This window comes from Nycticebus coucang, chromosome 10 (genome assembly GCF_027406575.1).
Source record: "Nycticebus coucang isolate mNycCou1 chromosome 10, mNycCou1.pri, whole genome shotgun sequence".
Taxonomy (NCBI): Eukaryota; Metazoa; Chordata; class Mammalia; order Primates; family Lorisidae; genus Nycticebus; species Nycticebus coucang.
The window spans coordinates 125,948,326-125,968,189 of record NC_069789.1 but is presented as its reverse complement, the minus strand read 5'-3'; the positions used below and the strand labels follow the sequence as shown (position 1 = coordinate 125,968,189).

At 41.9% G+C, this 19,864-nt stretch overlaps 1 protein-coding gene across 5 annotated transcripts in view; it reads right to left on the bottom strand.

Annotated features, from left to right (window-relative positions):
• LOC128595899 (zinc finger protein 585A-like) overlaps positions 1 to 17,750 on the bottom strand; it is a 43,242-nt gene extending 25,492 nt beyond the window's left edge. For 3 of the 5 annotated variants that reach the window (XM_053605036.1, XM_053605035.1, XM_053605032.1), the window contains exons 1-2: positions 17,533 to 17,687; positions 13,559 to 13,774 (exon numbers count right to left, since the gene is read on the bottom strand). Coding sequence is in view for 3 of the 5 variants with exons in the window: in XM_053605032.1 (XP_053461007.1) it covers positions 13,559 to 13,630 (72 nt within the window). In the remaining 2 variants the exon portion in view is untranslated. Of the gene's footprint in view, positions 1 to 13,558; positions 13,775 to 17,532 lie in introns of all 5 variants that reach the window. The other 2 variants (XM_053605033.1, XM_053605034.1) reach the window with 2 other exon arrangements.
• Between the last annotated feature and the right edge of the window lie 2,114 nt (positions 17,751 to 19,864).

Genomic DNA, 19,864 nt, shown 5'->3' with positions numbered 1-19,864 from the left:
GCCCTCAAGGCATGGAGAAAGCTCCCTCCCAAGGGACTGGCAACTACCTCCTTGGCCAACATTCGACAGGGCATCGTTGAACATGCTCATCAAACCCTTAAAAATACCTTTCACAAATTAAAAAAGGGAGAATTATACCCCACAAAAGGATCTCCAAGAAACATTCTTCATTATGCCCTATTTGTCCTTAATTTTTTAAATATGGATGCCCAGGGCAAGTCTGCCACTGACCACCTTTGGCACCCAGAAACAAATAACAATTATGCCACAGTCCTATGGAAGGATCCACTCACCTCGAAATGGAACAGCCCAGACCCAGTTCTTATCTGGGGCCGGGGATCCATATGCCTATTTGATACCAAAGAAAATGCAGCCAGATGGCTGCCTGAAAGATTAGTAAAACAAATTGATAACAATTCTAAAATCCAGGGAGAAAAACCTCCCTGAGATTATCTTTCTCCTTTCCCTTCCAGAACCACGGATTTCCATCCATGATGCTGCCTTATCTCCTGATCTTCTGCCTCCTGGCACCGGGCCAACCTGTTCCAGCGGTCACCAAGCCCTTCGCTTGTAGATTTACAAAAACAAAAATTTTCTTCTGAGGCAAACGAGTGGTGGAAATCCTCCATGTACTCCTTACTCATGCCCCTTGCAGGTGCCCTTATTAACTTGCTATTAATAATCACCCTTGGACCCATTATTCTTAACAAAATCATGAATTTTATCAAATCACAGATTGACTCCCTGGCATCAAAACCCATTCAAGTCCATTATCATAGACTCGACCTTGCAGACTGGGGCCTTGCCGAACCTAACAACGAAGATATTCCTCCGGGAACTGCGGAAGCACTCAGAGCTATGCATGTTGACTCACCATCATATGTGAATACAACCTGGGTACCTTTTTATGGGGTGCAATAAAGACACTGCAGAGGGAAGGCATAAACAGCCTCTCTGAGTCCCTTGGAAGCAAACCTGATTTGCACAGAGGTTAGCGTCGTAAAAATTTCTCCTCTTCTCCCCAAAAGACACTCAAACTTATCATGTGGTCATTATGCCCGCGGGAGGAATCAGGTCAATACTTCCCCCCAAAAGGTTAATGCCCTCTCCTCAACGCCGACAACTAACAGCCCCCAACAAATTTAAAAACTAAAAGGGAAGAGATGCCGGGAGCCAAAACATCTCACAAAAATGCCCTTACTATCCTGATTTTACGAGCAAACTATTCTCAGGAATTCAACCGTAAACAGCAATGGTACTTTCCCCTTGCGTAGCTCCTCAAAAACGCACCCCCCGCCTTAGGGACCTTCTCCTAGTAATTCTCCAGAAATTAGCCCCTTCCCCGCCCTGCTAGGAATAGCCTTAGTTACTTCCTCATTTGAATGCTTATAAGTCCAGCTGAAAAATAAACTCATCAGAGCTTGATCAGACTCTTGACTTGCTCTCATTCTTTCGTGTCTCTTGTCCCCTCATTCGACTGACCCCTTTCTTTCCCAGGTCCCCGTTGAATTCCCCGCAGGCCGGGGCATATAGCCACACAAAAAAGAATGAAATCCTGCCATTTGAAACAACATGGATCTAACAGGAGAACATTATGTTAAATGGAATAAGCCAAGCACAGGCAGACAAATCTCACATGTTCTCACTCATATGTGAGAGCTAAATATTAAGAAAAATTGATTTCATGGAGACAGAGAGAACGACAGTTACCAGAGGTTGGAAAGTGTAACAAGGAGGGGGTTTTGGAGTGGAGATGGTTAAATAGGTACAAAAATATAGTTAAATGGAATGAACAATATTTGACAGCATAACAGAGTGACTACAATCAACAGTAAGGCAGACTTTAATGTAACTAAAAGAACAGAATTGGGGCCGGGAGTGGTGGCTCACGCCTGTAATCCTAGCACTCTGGAAGGAAGAAGTAGGTAGACTGCCTGAGCTCACAGGCTCAACAGCCTGAGCAAAAGTAAGACCCAGTTCCTAAAAAAAATATAGCCGGGCACTGTAGTAGGTGCCTGTAGTCGCAGCTACTCCAGAGGCTGAGGCAAGAGAACTGCTTGAGCCTAAGAGTTTGAGGTTACTATGAGCTATGACACCATAGCACTCTATGGAAGGTGACAAAGTGAGAGTCTCAAAAAAAAAAAAAAAAATACAATTATCATGTACCCATAATAATTAAAAATTTAACAATAAAAGAAAGTTAGGATATAATTAAAACATCATCATTTGCAGTGGACTTCCAATAATCATTAATGGTTCTGTAACGGTTTATTAAAAGGACTTGATCTGGAAAATTTGGATTCAGTCAAAAGGCCACACTCAAGGACCCAGATAGGCACACAGGGCCTCCAAAGCCACAGGTTCCCCATCCCTGGTTCATGTGAAAGGCTGAAGAGAAGCTTACAATGGATGGATCAACTAGTAACATCTTCATCTATCCATCTTAACATCACGAAAAGAGAAATAAGCAGATATTATGTACCTCCTGACATAACATAGTAATTAATTTCATTAAACAACTTATGCAGTATTCTTGTCAAAAAAATTATGCCTGAATTTCATCAAGCTTCCCAGGTTAACAAGCCGTTCACAGGCAATATGAAGGAGATAAGAACATACTGAACAATATCAAGGCCAAAACATCAGCTAAATACAGAATGCAGCAAATTACTTGTTTCTTCAAAAAATAAGTTACAAAACAAAGAATATCGGGGAGGAATCTTTCTTTATTGAAAAAGACTTAAGAGCCATTCTAACCAAATGCAACTTGTAGACCTTGTTTGGTTCTTAAGTAAAATGAATTGACATTATTAAGGCACTTATAACACATTTACAGAAATTCAGATGAGTAGTAAATGATATGTGGGTATTAAGGTATCAAGGCTGTGTGGGTACTGTTTTTTTTTTTTTATTGTTGGGGATTCATTGAGGGTACAATAAGCCAGGTTACACAGATTGCAATTGTTAGGTAAAGTTCCTCTTGCAATCATGTCTTGCCCCCATAAAGTGGGTACTGTTTTTCATGTTAGGTAAGATAATGGCTTATGGGTTATGCTAAAGAAAAAGGAAAAAATTATCTCTCATTTCTTAGAAATACACATCAAAGTATTTTTAGATAAAACATGGGATTTGGGATTTGTTTAAAAATAATCTTGCAGCTTGGTGGAAGGGGGTTTTCTGTGAATGAAGAACGGCAGGAGCCAGGTATGGTGGTTCCTACCTGTAATCCCAGCAACTTGGAAGGCTAGGGCAGACGGATGGCTTTTTAGACACAGAGTATGAGACTGCACTAAGCTACATTCATGCCACTGTACTTCAGCCTAGGCGACAGAGTAAGACACCATCTCTAAAACCAAAATTAAAAAAACAACAACAACAAAAAGAATGGCAGAGTATTGATGACTACTTTAACTGCATATAAGTACAATTAAGTAAAAGTGTTCCTTATATTTTGTTTTTAATTTTATATATTGAAATTGGGAAATGCAGGGCGGCGCCTGTGGCTCAGTGAGTAGGGCGCCGGTCCCATATGCCGGAGGTGGCGGGTTCAAACCCAGCCCCGGCCAAAAACCACAAAAAAAAAAAAAAGAAATTGGGAAATGCATAGTTGAAGGAATGGCAATTTCCATCTAGAGATGGAGATGTTTAAAGAAAGCATTATAGAGACTTAGACATGCCTCACATTCAACAATACACAGAATAACAGACAAGTATATTATAAAAGTACAAACAACAACAAGTATCTGCCACCAATAACAGCAAAATACTTTCTTTTAAGATCCACAGAAAAATGGACCAAGACCAGACCATATCCTAGGCTGTGAAACAAACCCCAACAAATTTAAAACATTTAAAATAATAGGGCGGCGCCTGTGGCTCAGTCAGTAGGGCGCCGGCCCCATATGCCGAGGGTGGCGGGTTCAAACGTGGCCCCGGCCAAACTGCAACCAAAAAATAGCCGGGCGTTGTGGTGGGCGCCTGTAGTCCCAGCTACTCGGGAGGCTGAGGCAAGAGAATCGCTTAAGCCCAGGATTTGGAGGTTGCTGTGAGCTGTGTGAGGCCACGGCACTCTACCGAGGGCCATAAAGTGAGACTCTGTCTCTACAAAAAAAAAAAAAAAAACAAAACATTTAAATAATAAACGTTCCAAAATGAAATCAAATAATCAATAATAAAGAGACAACAGGAAAACCTCCAAAGGAAATAGAAAATAACAACAAAAGCTACCCAGAAAAAATCATAGCATATTTGAAAATTAACAACACACTTTTAAATGACCTATAGGTCAAAGAAGATGTCTGAAAGTAATTTTTTAAATACACAAAAGTGAAAGAAAGTGAAAATACAACCTATCAAAATCTGTGAGATGCAGATGAAGCAATGCTGAGAGGAAAATTTATAGCAGTAAATGCTTCCAATAGAAGAGTAAAGGCCACAAATCCACAATAAACCTTTCTACCTCAAGAAACTACAAAAAGAGAAAGATGAAACCAAAGTAAAAAAAAAAAGAAAAAATAGAAATCAATGAAAACTAAAGACAAAACAAAAAAACAGAAAGGAAAATCAATAAAACATAATCATTGACTGACCTTTTAGTTAACCACACTGACAAGGATAAAAAGACACACATCATCAATGTTGGGAATAAAACACAAACATCATTATGTAATAGACTCAGCCTTTTAAAGGAAAATACATTTTATAATAATAAATCTAACAACTGAAAAGAAATGGAGCAATCTCTCAAAAATCACAATTTACCAAATTCAAATATCACAAAATATATAAGCTAAATAATTAAAGACTCCTGAAAAGAAATCTTTAGGCCATTTTATCAGAGAATTCTACTACTTGACCATTTTTTGTGAAATCCAATCAAAAACATTTGTAGCTGTTTTGACTTGCACAAGAACCAAAGATGAAATTGGTCATCTACATAGGGAGACATAGACAGAAGAAAGGTAAAGGAAGCAGTTTCATCTTTCCCTGAATTTCTTTTACCATAACACTTTTCAGTGTGATGCTTTTTATGTTTTTCTAATTTTTGAAATAAGTGTATGTATTGCCTATTCAAAACATTAAAAACTGAAATAGGAGGTGGAGCAAGATGGTGGCTGAGTAACAGCTTCCCTGCAACTGGGCACAGTGAGTCTGGAGAGGTAAGACTCCAGGCATCTCTGGCTGGTGGGATCTGCCTATAATCATCCCTTTGAGGATACAGGGAGTCAGCAAGGGACTTCTAGACCCCAAGAGGAGGACAAAAACAGTGGAAAACTGGCAAGTGGTTGTGTGTTTTCCAACGACGTAATCCCGCCGGCAACAATAAGTACAAGCAGCAGTGAGACTACAAACCAGAAAGGCCTTACCTGTGAACTGTTTTGGTGTTTTTGGACTTGGAACTCAGTTGAACTGCCCTGAGGAAGAGCTTGAGCAGGAGTGGAGAGAACTTTGGGCATTGTCTAGGGCCCCAGCCTAAGTAGCTGAGCCAGACAGAGCTAAATAGTGTTCAGCTGTGGGCCGCAGGGAGCCATTGTGAGAGAACTGCCCCAGCAAGTTCCGCTCTCAGGGTCACAGAGCAAGGATAGGGTGGGAGCTAGAAACCTAGTGACTGAGCACCCTAAAGGCAGGGACGGAGCTGCCTTACAGCATTAACACCCAGGGACAGAGTGAGACCGGTTTTGGCACAGTGGAGCCTCGGGCTCTTGCCCTCGGTAGAGTGCCGGGGCGTCACAGCTCACAGCAACCTCAAACTCCTGGGCTTGGCACTGCCCAGACCTCCATAAGAGCTATGCTGGAGCCCCCAACCCGCACCCGCAGGGCCTCCGCGTGCCCTGACCAGGAACTGCAGGAGCCACGCAACCCTGCATCCTCTCTCCTGTACCCTCCCCCTCCCTCCACACTGGCCCGCTCATCTGGCCAGGGACTCTCGTACCCGTGTGCCCTGTGGAGCCATACCTGCCTCTGCACAGAGCCTTTCTCCTGGCCAGAGATTGCTGGAGCCTTGGACCCTCTGTGCCAAAGTCACTGGGCATCAGGCACTCCCAGAACAGTGCGCACCATCACCTACCCTGTTGCTGGATCCGGGTGTGTCACACTCCAGAGCTGCTTCCACAACCAGAACTCCCTGGCTAGGGCAGCCTCAGAGGAACTACACAGGGTGACTCCCAACTAAGATTCAGCAAAAATACAGTGATCCCGCTGGGGTCTACTCTTGGAGAGACACCTCCCCAACTCTGAGGATGGCCAGAGGCAATGGTGAAAAACAATCATGAGGTGAAATCAACAGAAAAACTCTGGCAATGTGAATAATCAGAGTAGATCAACTCCGCCAAGGATCAATGGGGCAGACACAGCACAAAATCCCATGTACAAACAAATAGCTAAGATGTCAGAAATTGAATTCAGAATCTGGATAGCAAATAAGATCGAATTAGAATTCCAACCAGTAAACCAAAAGATATCTCAAGAAATCAACGAATTCAAAGACCAAATGACCAAAGATTTTGACACATTGAGACAAGAAGTTATAGCCCTCAAATATCTGAGAAACACAGTAGAATCCCTCAGTAACAGAACGGAGCAAGCAGAAGAAAGGATTTCTGACATTGAAGACAAAGCTTTCAAACGCTCCCAAACTCTCAAAGAGGAAGAGAAAGGGAGGGCAAAAACACATCACTCTCTCAGAGAGTTCTGGAATAATTCGAAGAAAACCAATATTCGTCTTATAGGGATCCCCAAAAGCGACGAAGTGGCTTCACAAGGCAGAGTCTCTTCTCCATGGGATTATGAAGGAGAACTTTCCAGACATGCCAAGAGATTCTGAAATTCAGATAGCAGACAGTTTCAGAACTCCAGCCCGACTCAACCCAAATAAGACAACCCCCAGACACATCATAATCAGTTTCACTAAAGTTAATATGAAGGAGAAAATTCTGAAAGCAGCCAGACGAAAGAAAATCATCACCTACAAGGGCAAGAATATTAGAATAACTGCAGCTCTCTCTGCTGAAACCTTTCAAGCTAGAAGAGGATGGTCATCGACTTTTAATCTCCTAAAACAAAATAACTTTCAACCCAGGATCCTGTACCCATCTAAACTGAGTTTCATTTATGACAGAGAAATTAAATACTTCAATGACAATCACTTGTTGAAGAAATTTGCCATAACTAAACCAGATCTCCAGGATATTCTCAGATCTATCCTCCATAAAGACCAGTGTAATCCTCCACCACAAAAGTAAACCCACCCAGAAAATTTTGATCAAATTCCAACTTTCACAGTTGCAAAAGGATTAAAAATGTCCACCGGACTCTCGAAAGGCTTATCAATATTCTCAATTAATATGAATGGTTTAAATTGTCCTCTAAAGAGGCACAGGTTGGCTGACTGGATACAAAAACTCAAGCCAGATAAGAATCACGTCTTTCATTAAAAGACAAATATAGTCTCAAGGTGAAGGGATGGTCATCTATACTCCAGGCAAATGAAAAGCAGGCATTGCAATCCTATTCACAGATGCAACAGGCTTTAAACCAACCGAAATAAGGAAGGATAAGGATGGACACTTCATATTTATTAAAGGTAATAATAAGATGAGATCTCTATTAATATTTATGCACCCAACCAGAACGCACCTCAATTTATAAGAGAAACTCTAACAGACATGAGCAACTTGATTTCCTCCAGTTCCATAGTAGATGGAGATTTTAACACACCTTTAGCAGTGCTGTATAGATCCTCCAAAAAGAAGCTAAGCAAAGAAATTTTAGATTTAAACTTAACCATTCAACATCTGGACTTAACAGACATCTACAGAACATTTCATCCTAGCAAAACTGAATACACATTCTTCTCATCGGCCCATGGAATATACTCCAAAATCGACCACATCCAAGGCCACAAATCTGAACTCAGCAAATTTAAAAAAACAGAAATTATTCCTTGCATCTTCTCAGACCATCATGGAATAAAAGTTGAACTCAATAACAGGAACCTGCATACCCATACAAAAACATGGAAGCTAAACGACCTTATGCTGAAGGATAGATGGGTTATACACAAGATTAAGAAGGAAATCACCAAATTTTTGGAACAAAACAACAATCAAGACACGAATTACCAGAACCTCTGGGATACTGCAAAGGCAGTCCTACAAGGGAAATTTATAGCACTGCAAGCCTTCCTCAAGAAAACAGAAAGAGAGGAAGTTAATAACTTAATGAGACATCTCAAGCAACTGGAAAAGGAAGAACACTCCAACCCCAAACCCAGCAGAAGAAAAGAAATAACCAAAATCAGAGCAGAATTAAATGAAATTGAAAACAAAAGAATTATACAACAGATCAATAAATCCAAAAGTTGGTTTTTTGAAAAGATCAATAAAACAGATAAACCTTTGGCCAACCTAACCAGGAAAAAAAGTAAAATCTCTAATTGCATCAATCAGAAATGGTAACAACGAAATAACAGACCCCTCAGAAATTCAAAAAATCCTTAACAAATACAAGAAACTCTACTCTCAGAAATATGAAAATCTGAAAGAAATTGATCAAGACCTGGAAGCACACCACCTACCAAGACTTAGCCAGAATGAAGTGGAAATGTTGAACAGCCCTATATCAAGTTCTGAAATAGCATCAACTATACAAAATCTCCCTAAAAAGAAAAGCCCAGGACCAGATGGCTTCACATCAGAATTCTACCAAACCTTTAAAGAAGAACTAGTACCTATATTACTAAACCTCTTCCAGAATATAGAAAAAGAAGGAATATTACCAACACATTCTACGAAGCAAACATCACCTTGATCCCCAAACCAGGGAAAGACCCAACAAGAAAAGAAAATTATAGACCAATATCACTAATGAATATTGATGCTTAAATACTCAATAAGGTCCTAACAAACAGAATCCAACAACACATCAAAAAAATTATACACCATGACCAAGTGGGATTTATCCCAGGGTCTCAAGGCTGGTTCAATATACATAATCTATAAATGTAATTCAGCACATAAACAAACTAAATAAGGACCATATGATTCTTTCAATTGATGCGGAAAAGGCTTTCGATAATATCCAGCATCCCTTCCTGATCAGAACACTTAAGAAAATTGGTATAGAAGGGACATTTCTTAAACTAATAGAGGCCATCTACAGCAAACCCACAGCCAGTATCGTATTGAATATAGTTAAATTGAAATCATTTCCACTTAGATCAGGAATCAGGCAAGGTTGCCCATTGTCTCCATTGCTCTTTAACATTGTAATGGAAGTTTTAGCCATTGCAATTAGGGAAGAAAAGGCGATCAAGGGTATCCACATAGGGTCAGAAGAGATCAAACTTTTATTCTTCGCAGATGATATGATCGTATATCTGAAAAACACTAGGGATTCTACTACAAAACTTTTAGAAGTGATCAAGGAATACAGCAGTGTCTCAGTCTACAAAATTAACACCCGTAAATCCATACCCTTTATATACACCAACAATAACCAAGCCGAACAAACAGTCAAGGACTCTACTCCTTTCACAGTAGTGCCAAAGAAGATGAAATATTTGGGAGTATACTTAACAAAGGACGTGAAAGATCTCCACAAAGAGAACTATGAAACTTTAAAAAAAGAAATAGCTGAACATGTTAACAAATGGAAAAACATACCATGCTCTTGGCTGGGAAGAATCAACATTGTTAAAATGTCTATACTACCCAAAGCAATATATAATTTTAATGCAATTCCTATTAAAGCTCCATTGTCATATTTTAAAGATCTTGAAAAAATAATACTCTGTTTTATATGGAATCAGAAAAAACCTCGAATAGCCAAAACATTACTCAGCAATAAAAACACAGCAGGAGGAATCACACTACCAGACCTGAGACTGTACTATAAATCGATAGTGATCAAAACAGCATGGTATTGGCATAAAAACAAACAATTTCAGAATAGAGAAAGAACCAAGAGATGAATCCAGGTATTTACGGTTATTTGATCTTTGACAAACCAATTAAAAACATTCAGTGAGGAAAAGATTCCCTACTTAACAAATGGTGCTGGGTGAACTGGCTGGCAACCTGTAGAAGATTGAAACTGGACCCACACCTTTCACCATTAACTAAGATAGACTCTCACTGGATAAAAGATTTAAACTTAAGACATGAAACTATAAAAATACTTGAAGAAAGTGCAGGGAAAACTCTTGAAGGAATCAGCCTGGGTGAATATTTTATGAGAAGGACTCCCCAGGCAATTGAAGCAGTATCAAAAATACACTACTGGGACCTGATCAAACTAAGAAGCTTCTGCACAGCCAAGAACATAGTAAGTAAAGCAAGCAGACAGCCCTCAGAATGGGAGAAAATATTTGTAGGTTATACCTCCGATAAAGGTCTAATAATCAGAATTCACAGAGAACTCAAAGGTATTAGCGAGAAAAGAACACATGATCCCATCTCAGGGTGGGCAAGGGACTTGAAGAGAAACTTCTCTAAAGAAGACAAACGCACGATCTACAAACACATGAAAAAAAGCTCATCATCGTTAATCATGAGAGAAATGCAAATCAAAACTACTTTTAGATATCACCTAACCCCAGTAAGAGTAGCCCACATAACAAAATCCCCAAACCAGAGATGTTGGCGTGGATGTGGAGAAAAAGGCACACTTCTACACTGCTGGTGGGAATGCACACTAATATGTTCCTTCTGGAAGGATGTTTGGAGAATACTTAGAGACCTAAAAATAGACCTTCCATTCGATCCTATAATTCCTTTACTAGGTTTATACCCAGAAGACCAAAAATCACAATATAACAAAAGACATCTGTACCACAATGTTTATTGCAGCCCAATTCATAATTGCTAAGTCATGGAAGAAGCCCAAGTGCCCATCGACTCATGAATAAATTAGCAAATTGTGGTACATGTATACATACCATGGAATATTATGCAGCCTTAAAGAAAGATGGAGACTTTACCTCTTTCATGTTTACATGGATGGAGCTGGAACATATTCTTCTTAGCAAAGTATCTCAGGAATGGAAGAAAAAGTATCCAATGTACTCAGCCCTACTATGAGGCTAAATTATAGCTTTTATATGAAGGCTATAACCCAACTATAGCACAAGACTATGAGGAAAGGGGGAAGGAAGGGGAAGGGAGGGGGGAGTTTAGGTTGGTGGGAGGCTAACGGGTGGGGCCACATCTATGGTGCATCTTAGAATGGGTACAGGCGAAACTTACTAAAGGCAGAATACAAATGTCTACATACAATAACTAAGAAAATGCCATGAAGGCTATGTTGAACAGTTTGATGAGAATATTTCAGATTGTATATGAAACCAGCACATTGTACCACTTGATTGCAATAATGTACACAGCTATGATTTAACAATAAAAAATAAATAAATTAGAAATTATGAATAAAGGTAAAAAATAAATTTCTCTACCTTTTCTCTTAAAAAAAAAAAATAAATAAAATTAAACTATTCCTGGCAGCACCCGTAGCTCAGTTGTTAGGGTGCCAGCCACATACACCAATGCTGGCGGGTTCAAACCCGGCCTGGTCCAGCTAAAAGACCAACGACAACTGGAACAAAGAAAATAGCTGGCTGTTATAGCAGGCACCTGTAGTCCCAGCTACTTGGAAGGCTGAACCAAGAGAATCACTTAAGCCCAAGAGTTTGAGGTTGCTGTGAGCTATGACACCACAGCATGCTACCCAAGGCAACATACTGAGACTGTCTCAAAAAAAAAAAAAAAAAAACCCTATTCCTAATAAACTATCACATTACCTTTAGCAGGATTAAGAAATAATATTATCTCTAAAGTAAAAACAGGGATGCTGGCTAGGCGCCCGTAGCTAAGAAGTTAAAGTGCCGGCCACATGCACCCAGTCTGGTGGGTTCAAACCTGGCCCAAGCTTGCTAAAGAAACAAACAAACAAACAGCCGGGTGTTGTGGCGGGCACCTGTACTCCCAGCTGTAAGGGAGGCTGAGGGAAGAGAATCGCTTCAGCCCAAGAGTTTCAGGTTGAACTGTGACGCCACAGCACTCTACCAAGGGTGACACAGTAAGGCTGTCACAAAAAAAGAAAAAAAACAGGGATGCTAATAAAAATGGATATTTAGAATATAAGCTGGAATTTTTAAAAATTAAAACTCTGGATTAAAATGTTGACAGCAGTAATGAGAAGCCCAATGAGGGCTGGAAGACAATGTTGACAAAGTTTCCTAGAAAGGAGAGCAACAAAGAAAACAGAAAACAGAAGGGGGAAAAAAATGAAGAAAATCTGTAAAAGGGGGGAAAAGAAATGAAGAACATCTGTAAAAAAGAAGTTTCAAAAGCAAATAGAGGCTTGGTGCCCGTAGCTCATTAGTTACAGTGCCAGCCACATGCACTTGGGTCTGGCAGGTTTGATCCTGGCCAGGGCCAATTAAATAACAATGATAACTACAACAACAAAAAAAAATAGGCGGGCACTGTGGTGGGCACCTGTAGTCCCAGCTACATTGGAGGCTGAGGTAAGAGTATCACTTAAGTCCAAGAGTTTGAGGTTGCTGTGAGCTGTGATGCCAAAGCACTTCACCAAGGGTGACATGAGACTCCATCTCAAAAAAGAAAAAAAGCAAATAGAGGGGCAGTGCCTGTGGCTCAGTGGGTAGGGTGCTAGCCCCATATACCAAGGGTGGCAGGATCAAATCCAGCCCCGGCCAAACTGCAACAAAAAAATAGCCAGGCGTGTGGCAGGCGCCTGTAGTCCCAGCTACTTGGGAGGCTGAGGCAAGAGAATTGCCTAAGCCCAGGAGTTGGAGGTTACTGTGAGCTGTGTGACGCCACGGAATGGCACTCTACCGAAGGCAATAAAGTTAGACTCTGATTTTACAAAAAAAAAAAAAAAAAAAAGGGCTCAGCCCCTGTAGCTCAAGCGGCTAAGGCGCCAAGCCACATATATCAGAGCTGGTGGGTTTGTATCCAGCCTGGGCCTGCCAAACTACAACTACAACCAAAAAATAGCCGGGCATTGTGTTAGGCACCTGTAGTCCCAGCTACTTGGGAGGCTAAGGCTAGATAACTGCTTAAACCCAGGAGTTGGAGGTTGCTGTGAGCTGTGACGTCACAGCACTCTACCTAGAGTGACAGCTTGAGGCTCTGTCTCAGAAAAAAAAGAAAGAAAGAAAAAGCAAATAGAGATAATATTTATGTTTGAGGAGATGCTGTAGGACGAAATGGAGAAATGTTTTCAAAATTCCACACAGAAGTGACTTCTAACTAGGAATTCTATCAATAGTAAAAAAAAAATAAATAAAAAATAAAAAGTTTGATAAAATGAACACCACTTTTTCTTTACAGTCCACTTCTCCAATGTCATACCCTTGGCCTCTCGAGATGGAGACATCACCCAAGTGTTGTTCGTTCTTGACAAGAAGATCAAGTTTGGTTTCAGCAGCAGCAGGTCTAGAGTCCAGCATACTCCTGTGACCTATCTGCCTCAGCCCAGAGGCTCTGGTGACTGATATCCATTCCTGGGGTGAATTCCCACCCCTGAGACTCCTTACCTCGCTTGAGTTGCCATGATCCTCTGGAACCAGGGAAGAGAATCTTTGAAGTGAAGTCCAATTAGCTGACATGGCCAAATGGGTTGTAAGCTTTGTTCTCTAGGAAGTCTGAAACTTAGTAGTCTATCTGTGAACTCAAGCAGAGCTGCTGAGAAGTTGTAGGCTGGATTCTGAAGGAAGATCGGGCTCAAAGGCTCTCCAGAGACACCAAGAAACCTGAAAAGACAGTGTCCACACGGTCATTCAACATTCACGCATAACACTTCTTAGATATACCAGGTTGCAGATGCCTTAACTAGAAACCAGAGCAGAGGTTCTCAAACTTGGGTTAAGTATGTGAATCACCTAAAGGGTTTATTAAATAAAACACAGTTAAAACTTCTCAGTCTCACTCCCACAGTTTGTGAATCAGCAAGTCTAAGGTAGGGCCCCCCAAATTTTCATTTCTAATGAGTGCCTAGGTAGTGCTGATACTGTTGGTCCATGACCACACTTTCAAAATCAGTGCTGTGGAAAATATAAAATTTAACAAAATCTGTTATAAGTATTAGTCATAAATTATGATAAAAACCATGAAATTTGGAGTAACAATACTGCAGATTTGAATTGCAGCTCTGCCACCTTTCAGCTATGAAAACATGAAGAAGTTACTTCAGTTTTGGTCTCAGTGGATGAAAAAATGTCTTGCTGCCAAATGAGTTAATGGTGGGGTAAGAGGGATCTTATTACGCACAAAAGGAAACAGAAGCAGTAAAAGAAAAAACAATTCCAGGGGGCACCCGTAGCTCAGTGGGTAGGGCACCGGCCACATACACTGAGGCTGGAGGGTCTGAACCTGGCCCAGGCCAGCTAAAACAACAGTGACAACTACAACTACAACAAAAAAAATACCCGGGCATTGTCGCAGGCGCCTGTAGTCCCAGCTACTTGGGAGGCTGAGGCAAGAGAATCACTTGAGCCCAAATGTTTCAAGTTGCTGTGAGCTATGATGACACCATAGCACTCTACCCAGCATGACAGAGTGACTCTGTCTCAAAAACCAACCAAACAACCAATTCTGACTAGATGATCTTTCTTAATTTTATGTTAAAATACACAGTAAAAATTGAGAAGGTATATATAAAAATTTTTTCTATATTTTATAATAGATTACTTCTAATATTAAAACTCTAGAGATCACTAAGGAAAACAAAAGGCCAAAGACACTCTCCCTCTTTCCTCCTCCATCTCCCTATCTCTTGCTCTTTCACTCTCTTCTTCAACCAAAGCAGTTCTATTTCATATAACCTAAAATTTTACATAACATGCACAAAAATTTCCACAGTTATAATTTTTTAAAAAGCTGCTCTGCTCTTCCCTGTAAAGCCATTAGGTACAGCAGAGCAAGGGTGACTCCTCGTGGGGTGGGGCAATCGTGCAGGAATAAAGCAGGGTGTCATAACAGGCCCCAGGGATGTGTGAGGCATCCCAGTGGTATTGGAGAAACAGCCAAAATGCAGCAAGACAAGCCTTAGCTCACATGGAGCACACAGCCCAGCAGAAGGACAGACACAGACACAACAGAATGGCTAACTGACAGCCTGTAGTGCCAGAGGTTGAGGCTAAGGAGGTTTGCACTAAAATTTGAACAGACCGGATAAAAGACCAAGAGTCAAAGGTAACTGTCACATGGCCCTTATTCAGCTCATAGCTGTAAGCACGCAAGCATGGGGACATCTGCCTTTATCCAGCTGGAGGGGACAGGTGGGCCAGCATAAGAAACCCCCCTCCTCCAAAGGAAGTCTGCACAGGTAGAAAATCTCGGAGCTTATATAGCGGGCAGAACAGTGGCTCAGAATCAAGCACTGATGATGATTACCTAAGATGATACGGCACCTGCTGGCTTAATCACGGTTACTCAAAACAATCTGGCACCTCTTAACTCAACTTTCCCACAGAATCTGTCCCAGCTGGAGGTGGAGGAGAGGGAGCCAACTCCAGAAGCCAGGATGGCAGTGATAAAGTGGAATGTCTCTTTGTTGGCTCTGATGGAGCCAACAGATTGAGTACAGCTTCACTAAGAGAAAGCTGGATTTTATTTATTTTTTTGAGACAGGGTCTTTTTTTTTTTTTTTTTTGTAGAGACAGAGTTTCACTTTATTGCTCTCGGTAGAGTGCCGTGGGGTCACACGGCTCACAGCAACCTCCACCTCCTGGGCTTAGGCGATTCTCCTGCCTCAGCCTTCCGAGTAGCTGGGACTACAGGCGCCCGCCACAACGCCCGGCTATTTTTTGGTTGCAGTTTGGCCAGGGCTGGGTTTGAACCCGCCACCGTCGGCATATGGGGCCAGCGCCCTACTCACTGAGCCACAGGCGCCGCCCGAGACAGGGTCTTATTTTGTCACCCTCGGTAGAGTGCCACAGCATCGCAGCTCACAGCGACCTCAAACTCCTGTGCTCAAGTGAATTCTCTTGCCTCTGCCTCTGAGTAGCTCAGACTACAGGCACCCACCACAATGCCCGGCTATTTTTAAAGGCTAGGTCTTGCTCTGGCTTAGGCTAGTCTTGAACTCCTGAGCTCAAACAATCCACCTGCCTCAGCCTGCCAAAGTGCTAGGATTACAGACGTGAGCCACGGCGCCCAGCCTGAAAGCTGGATTTTTAAAAATATTTTTAATTTAGATACTTAAAAAAAAATTCAAGACATACATTCTAATGGCACACATGTAAGATTATACAGTCAAAAAAAGAGGCCGAAGAAAAACTGGAGAAAGGATAAAATTCACACAAAAGGAAATAAATAGTAATTAACAAAAAAGGTGCCAAATAACAGGAAAATGCATCAGAACAATTAGATATAATTTTTCTTAACAATTGCAAAAACCTTTAAAAAGCAACAATCTTCAGTGCTGCAAAGCATTTGGGGAAACAATATTTTTTTAAATATAAATTGTTACAGGAGGCTTGAAGTGTTATCTTTTGAGATATTCATGTCATGTCTATTATTAAAAATACACACAACTGTTTCTAATACTATAATTTCAACTATGTAGAAAGTGATGGAAAGACAAATGCCCTTTCCAGTGTGAGTAGTTTACCTTCCTGTAATTAATAAAGCAGACAAAATAACCTGTGAGAAGGCAAAGATACATATACATTATCCTTAATGAATATCTATAAAAGCTATGGTTAATGGGTGGCTCAAAGAGTAGGGCGCCAGCCCCATATACCGGAGGTGGTGGGTTCAAACCTGGCCCTAGCCAAAAACTGTAAAAAAAAAAAACTATGCTTAATAAATATCTGTGATAATACAATTAGAGAAAAGCACATTATCTTTTAAGTTAACTGATGTGACATTTATGAAAACTGACCATGAACTAGGCCACAAAGCAATTTTTCTTTTTTCTAAATTTTTACAGGGTTAATCCGTCAGCAATTTTCCGATTTGAGCCTTACCCACAGACACCTGAAACAGAAAATACGCTCCTAAATAATTCATGGGTCAAAGAAAATAAATACTGAAATATTTTTTTTAGAAACACTGGGATTTTAACAATAAAAAAAAAAAGTTACACAACAAAGCTTGTGAATCAAAGAAGGCTGGAAATAAATGAGCTGAACTTTCAACTCAGGTTAGAAATTAAGCTGAGCAGACCACCCCCATCACCACAGCCTCCACTACATGCCACAGTCACTCAGCCACAGATTTCAATACCTCCGCTCAAAGAGCCCCTTTGTTACTATTTTTTTGGTTGTTTTTTGTTTTTTAGAGATGGAGTCTCACGCTATCTCCCAGACCGAAGTGCAGTGGCAAGATCACGGTTTACTGCAGACACAAACTCCTGGCATCAAGCGACACTCGCACCTTAGTCTCCGGAGGAGTTAAGACTACAGGCGACACTCCTCGCGCCCGGCTTCCAAGAGCCGGATTATTGATCCAAGAAACCCCACTACAGATTGCTCCCCACCCCCCAAATCACTGAACCAGGAACCACCTTCACTAGTTCCACGGACAACCTCCCCGACTATTACTGACTCCACCGATTCGCCAGTAGGTCCCAACGGAATCCATCTCAGAGACGTCTTAGGCATTAAAATACGCAACGATTTCTTACACCAGCGACGAAAACGCCTTCCAGGACCATTTCTGTTTCCGGTCAGACGCCTAGCACCACCCCCTCGACCAGCGTGCTCTGCACTAACTTGACCGTTGCATTCAGTCAACAGCCAACAGGGTGCAGAGAACTGCTTCCAGGCGTCGTGCTGTTCCGTAAGTGGCGCCGTGGGGAAAAGAACATGGCCGCGCCAGTGCCGCTCCGTGTGGGCTGCCATCTTGTAACTGTATCCTCCGTACAGTGGAGGAATTGACTTCCAGACACAGGGTTTCCGGGAGTGAGGCAGGGATTCTCCCAGAAAATGCAGGTTCGTGACTCTTGTCTGGCTAGGCTTCTGCTCAGAAGGAGGAAGTTAGTAAAGACGGGCTCTGGAGCTCCATGTTTAGGCAAGCTGAGTTAACCCTACGGATAAGGCACACTACTGACAACAATTATTAACTGGGAGAAACCATCACGGACAGGTGAGCCAGACAAAAATAAATCAGGAGAAGGATTCTGGGAGAAACTACCTGGACGTGAGGTTACAAATCAGGATGATATAATCCGCTTTTGAGAGAAATCACTCTGGGAATGGGTGGGAAGGTCAACACGGGAGGAGGACGCTCCTGGGCGAAACCACCGGACAAGCCAGAGAAACATCACGATGAGCAGTAAGTTGCAGAGTGCTACAGTCTTTAACCGGAGCAACCACCTTGGGAAATAGGGTAAGAGTCTGGTCAGTAAACCCCTCTATGGAAGAAGTCACCACAGGAGGGTGAAGTCCAGGCATCCTGTTCTGAAGGACTTAGGGAGGGGAGCCAAATGGAGATCTGAATCCCCATTAATCTCCATTAGCCTCCGCACTAACTCAACTACTAGTAGGCAGAATAATGAAAATAATAATGGTCTTTATTATGGCCAACGTATGACTAAAAGCCCCTTAAGAAAACTTTGCTATTTTTACTGTGTCAATGAAGCCTAAGTCCAGTCTGATTCTTCCCTTAGTTTCTCCTATATGGGAATTCTGACACCAGTAATGCTCCCTTACCAGCCTTTTTGGGAGGTGCAGGTGGGAAGTTGTGAAGATAAAATTCCTTTCACCTAGTGAATACTTAAACATTCTTCACAAGCCAGCTTCTGCCAAAGTTCCAACTGACAGCGGTGGAAGGTTCTATGTTCGTTGAAAACTGTTCATTCTCTACAGATGAGAACTTACGTTGAGGAAACTGGATCTACATTCTTATGTGGACATGCTGGAAACCTTCAGGCCAGTTATGCCCCTCTCTGGGGCTCAGTTTGAAAATATGGCCTCTTAGACAAATTAGACTTTCTTTATCCTAGGTTCTCTTTCTTCTCCCAAAGGAAGGTCTAAGGAAAAATCTGCAGTCCATTAGCGAACACAGGGAGTTGCTGTTAATTTGTTAATTTTGTCAGTAATGTTAAAGGAGGATACCCGGGAAGGGTGAGGTCTAGGAGAACAGGTCTTCTCAAGAAGACCCCAAGATACACCTGCAGGGTCCTCTCCATGGTGACTTAGCTCTTAGGACTTTGTAGACTTAAATTCCTGGGACTTGGAAATGAACGCTTCTGTGAAATCTGGTAGTTCTGTGGGGGCTGGAACAGCATCTCCCCCTTGATTCAAACTGACCAATGAGAAAGGTACCTGTGGGTTGGAATTTTTCTTTTTTTTTTTTTTTTTTTTGAGACAGAGTCTCAAGCTGTCGGCCAGGTAGAGTGCGGTGGTGTCACAGCGCACAGCAACGTGAAACTCTTGGGCTTAAGCGATTCTCTTCCCTCAGCCTCCCAAGTAGCTGGGACTATATGCACCAACCACCACCCACCCGCACCCCCGGCTATTTTTTTATTGCAGTTGTCATTGCTGTTTATTAGACCCAGGCTGGGTTGGAATCCACCAGCCTCAGTGTATGCAGCCGGCGCCCTACCCACCGGGCTAGCAGCCCGGCAGTTGGAACTTTTCAACTGGAGATAAAAAGGGAAAGACCAAGCCAGTCAGGGAGGGCGGCCGTTTCCAATTCCTCTATGCCTTTTGCTCCACTGGCTGAAGTAAAGCCCTTCCTCTTATAAAACATGGTGTTTGGGTCCTCTTTCTGTCCATTGGGCCTCTTCCTGCAACAGAGAAGGCAACTTTTGGCTCAGCGCCTGTAGCTCAGCGGCTAGGGCCCTGACCATATACACCGGAGCTGGCGGGTTCAAACCCAGTCCGGGCCAGCCA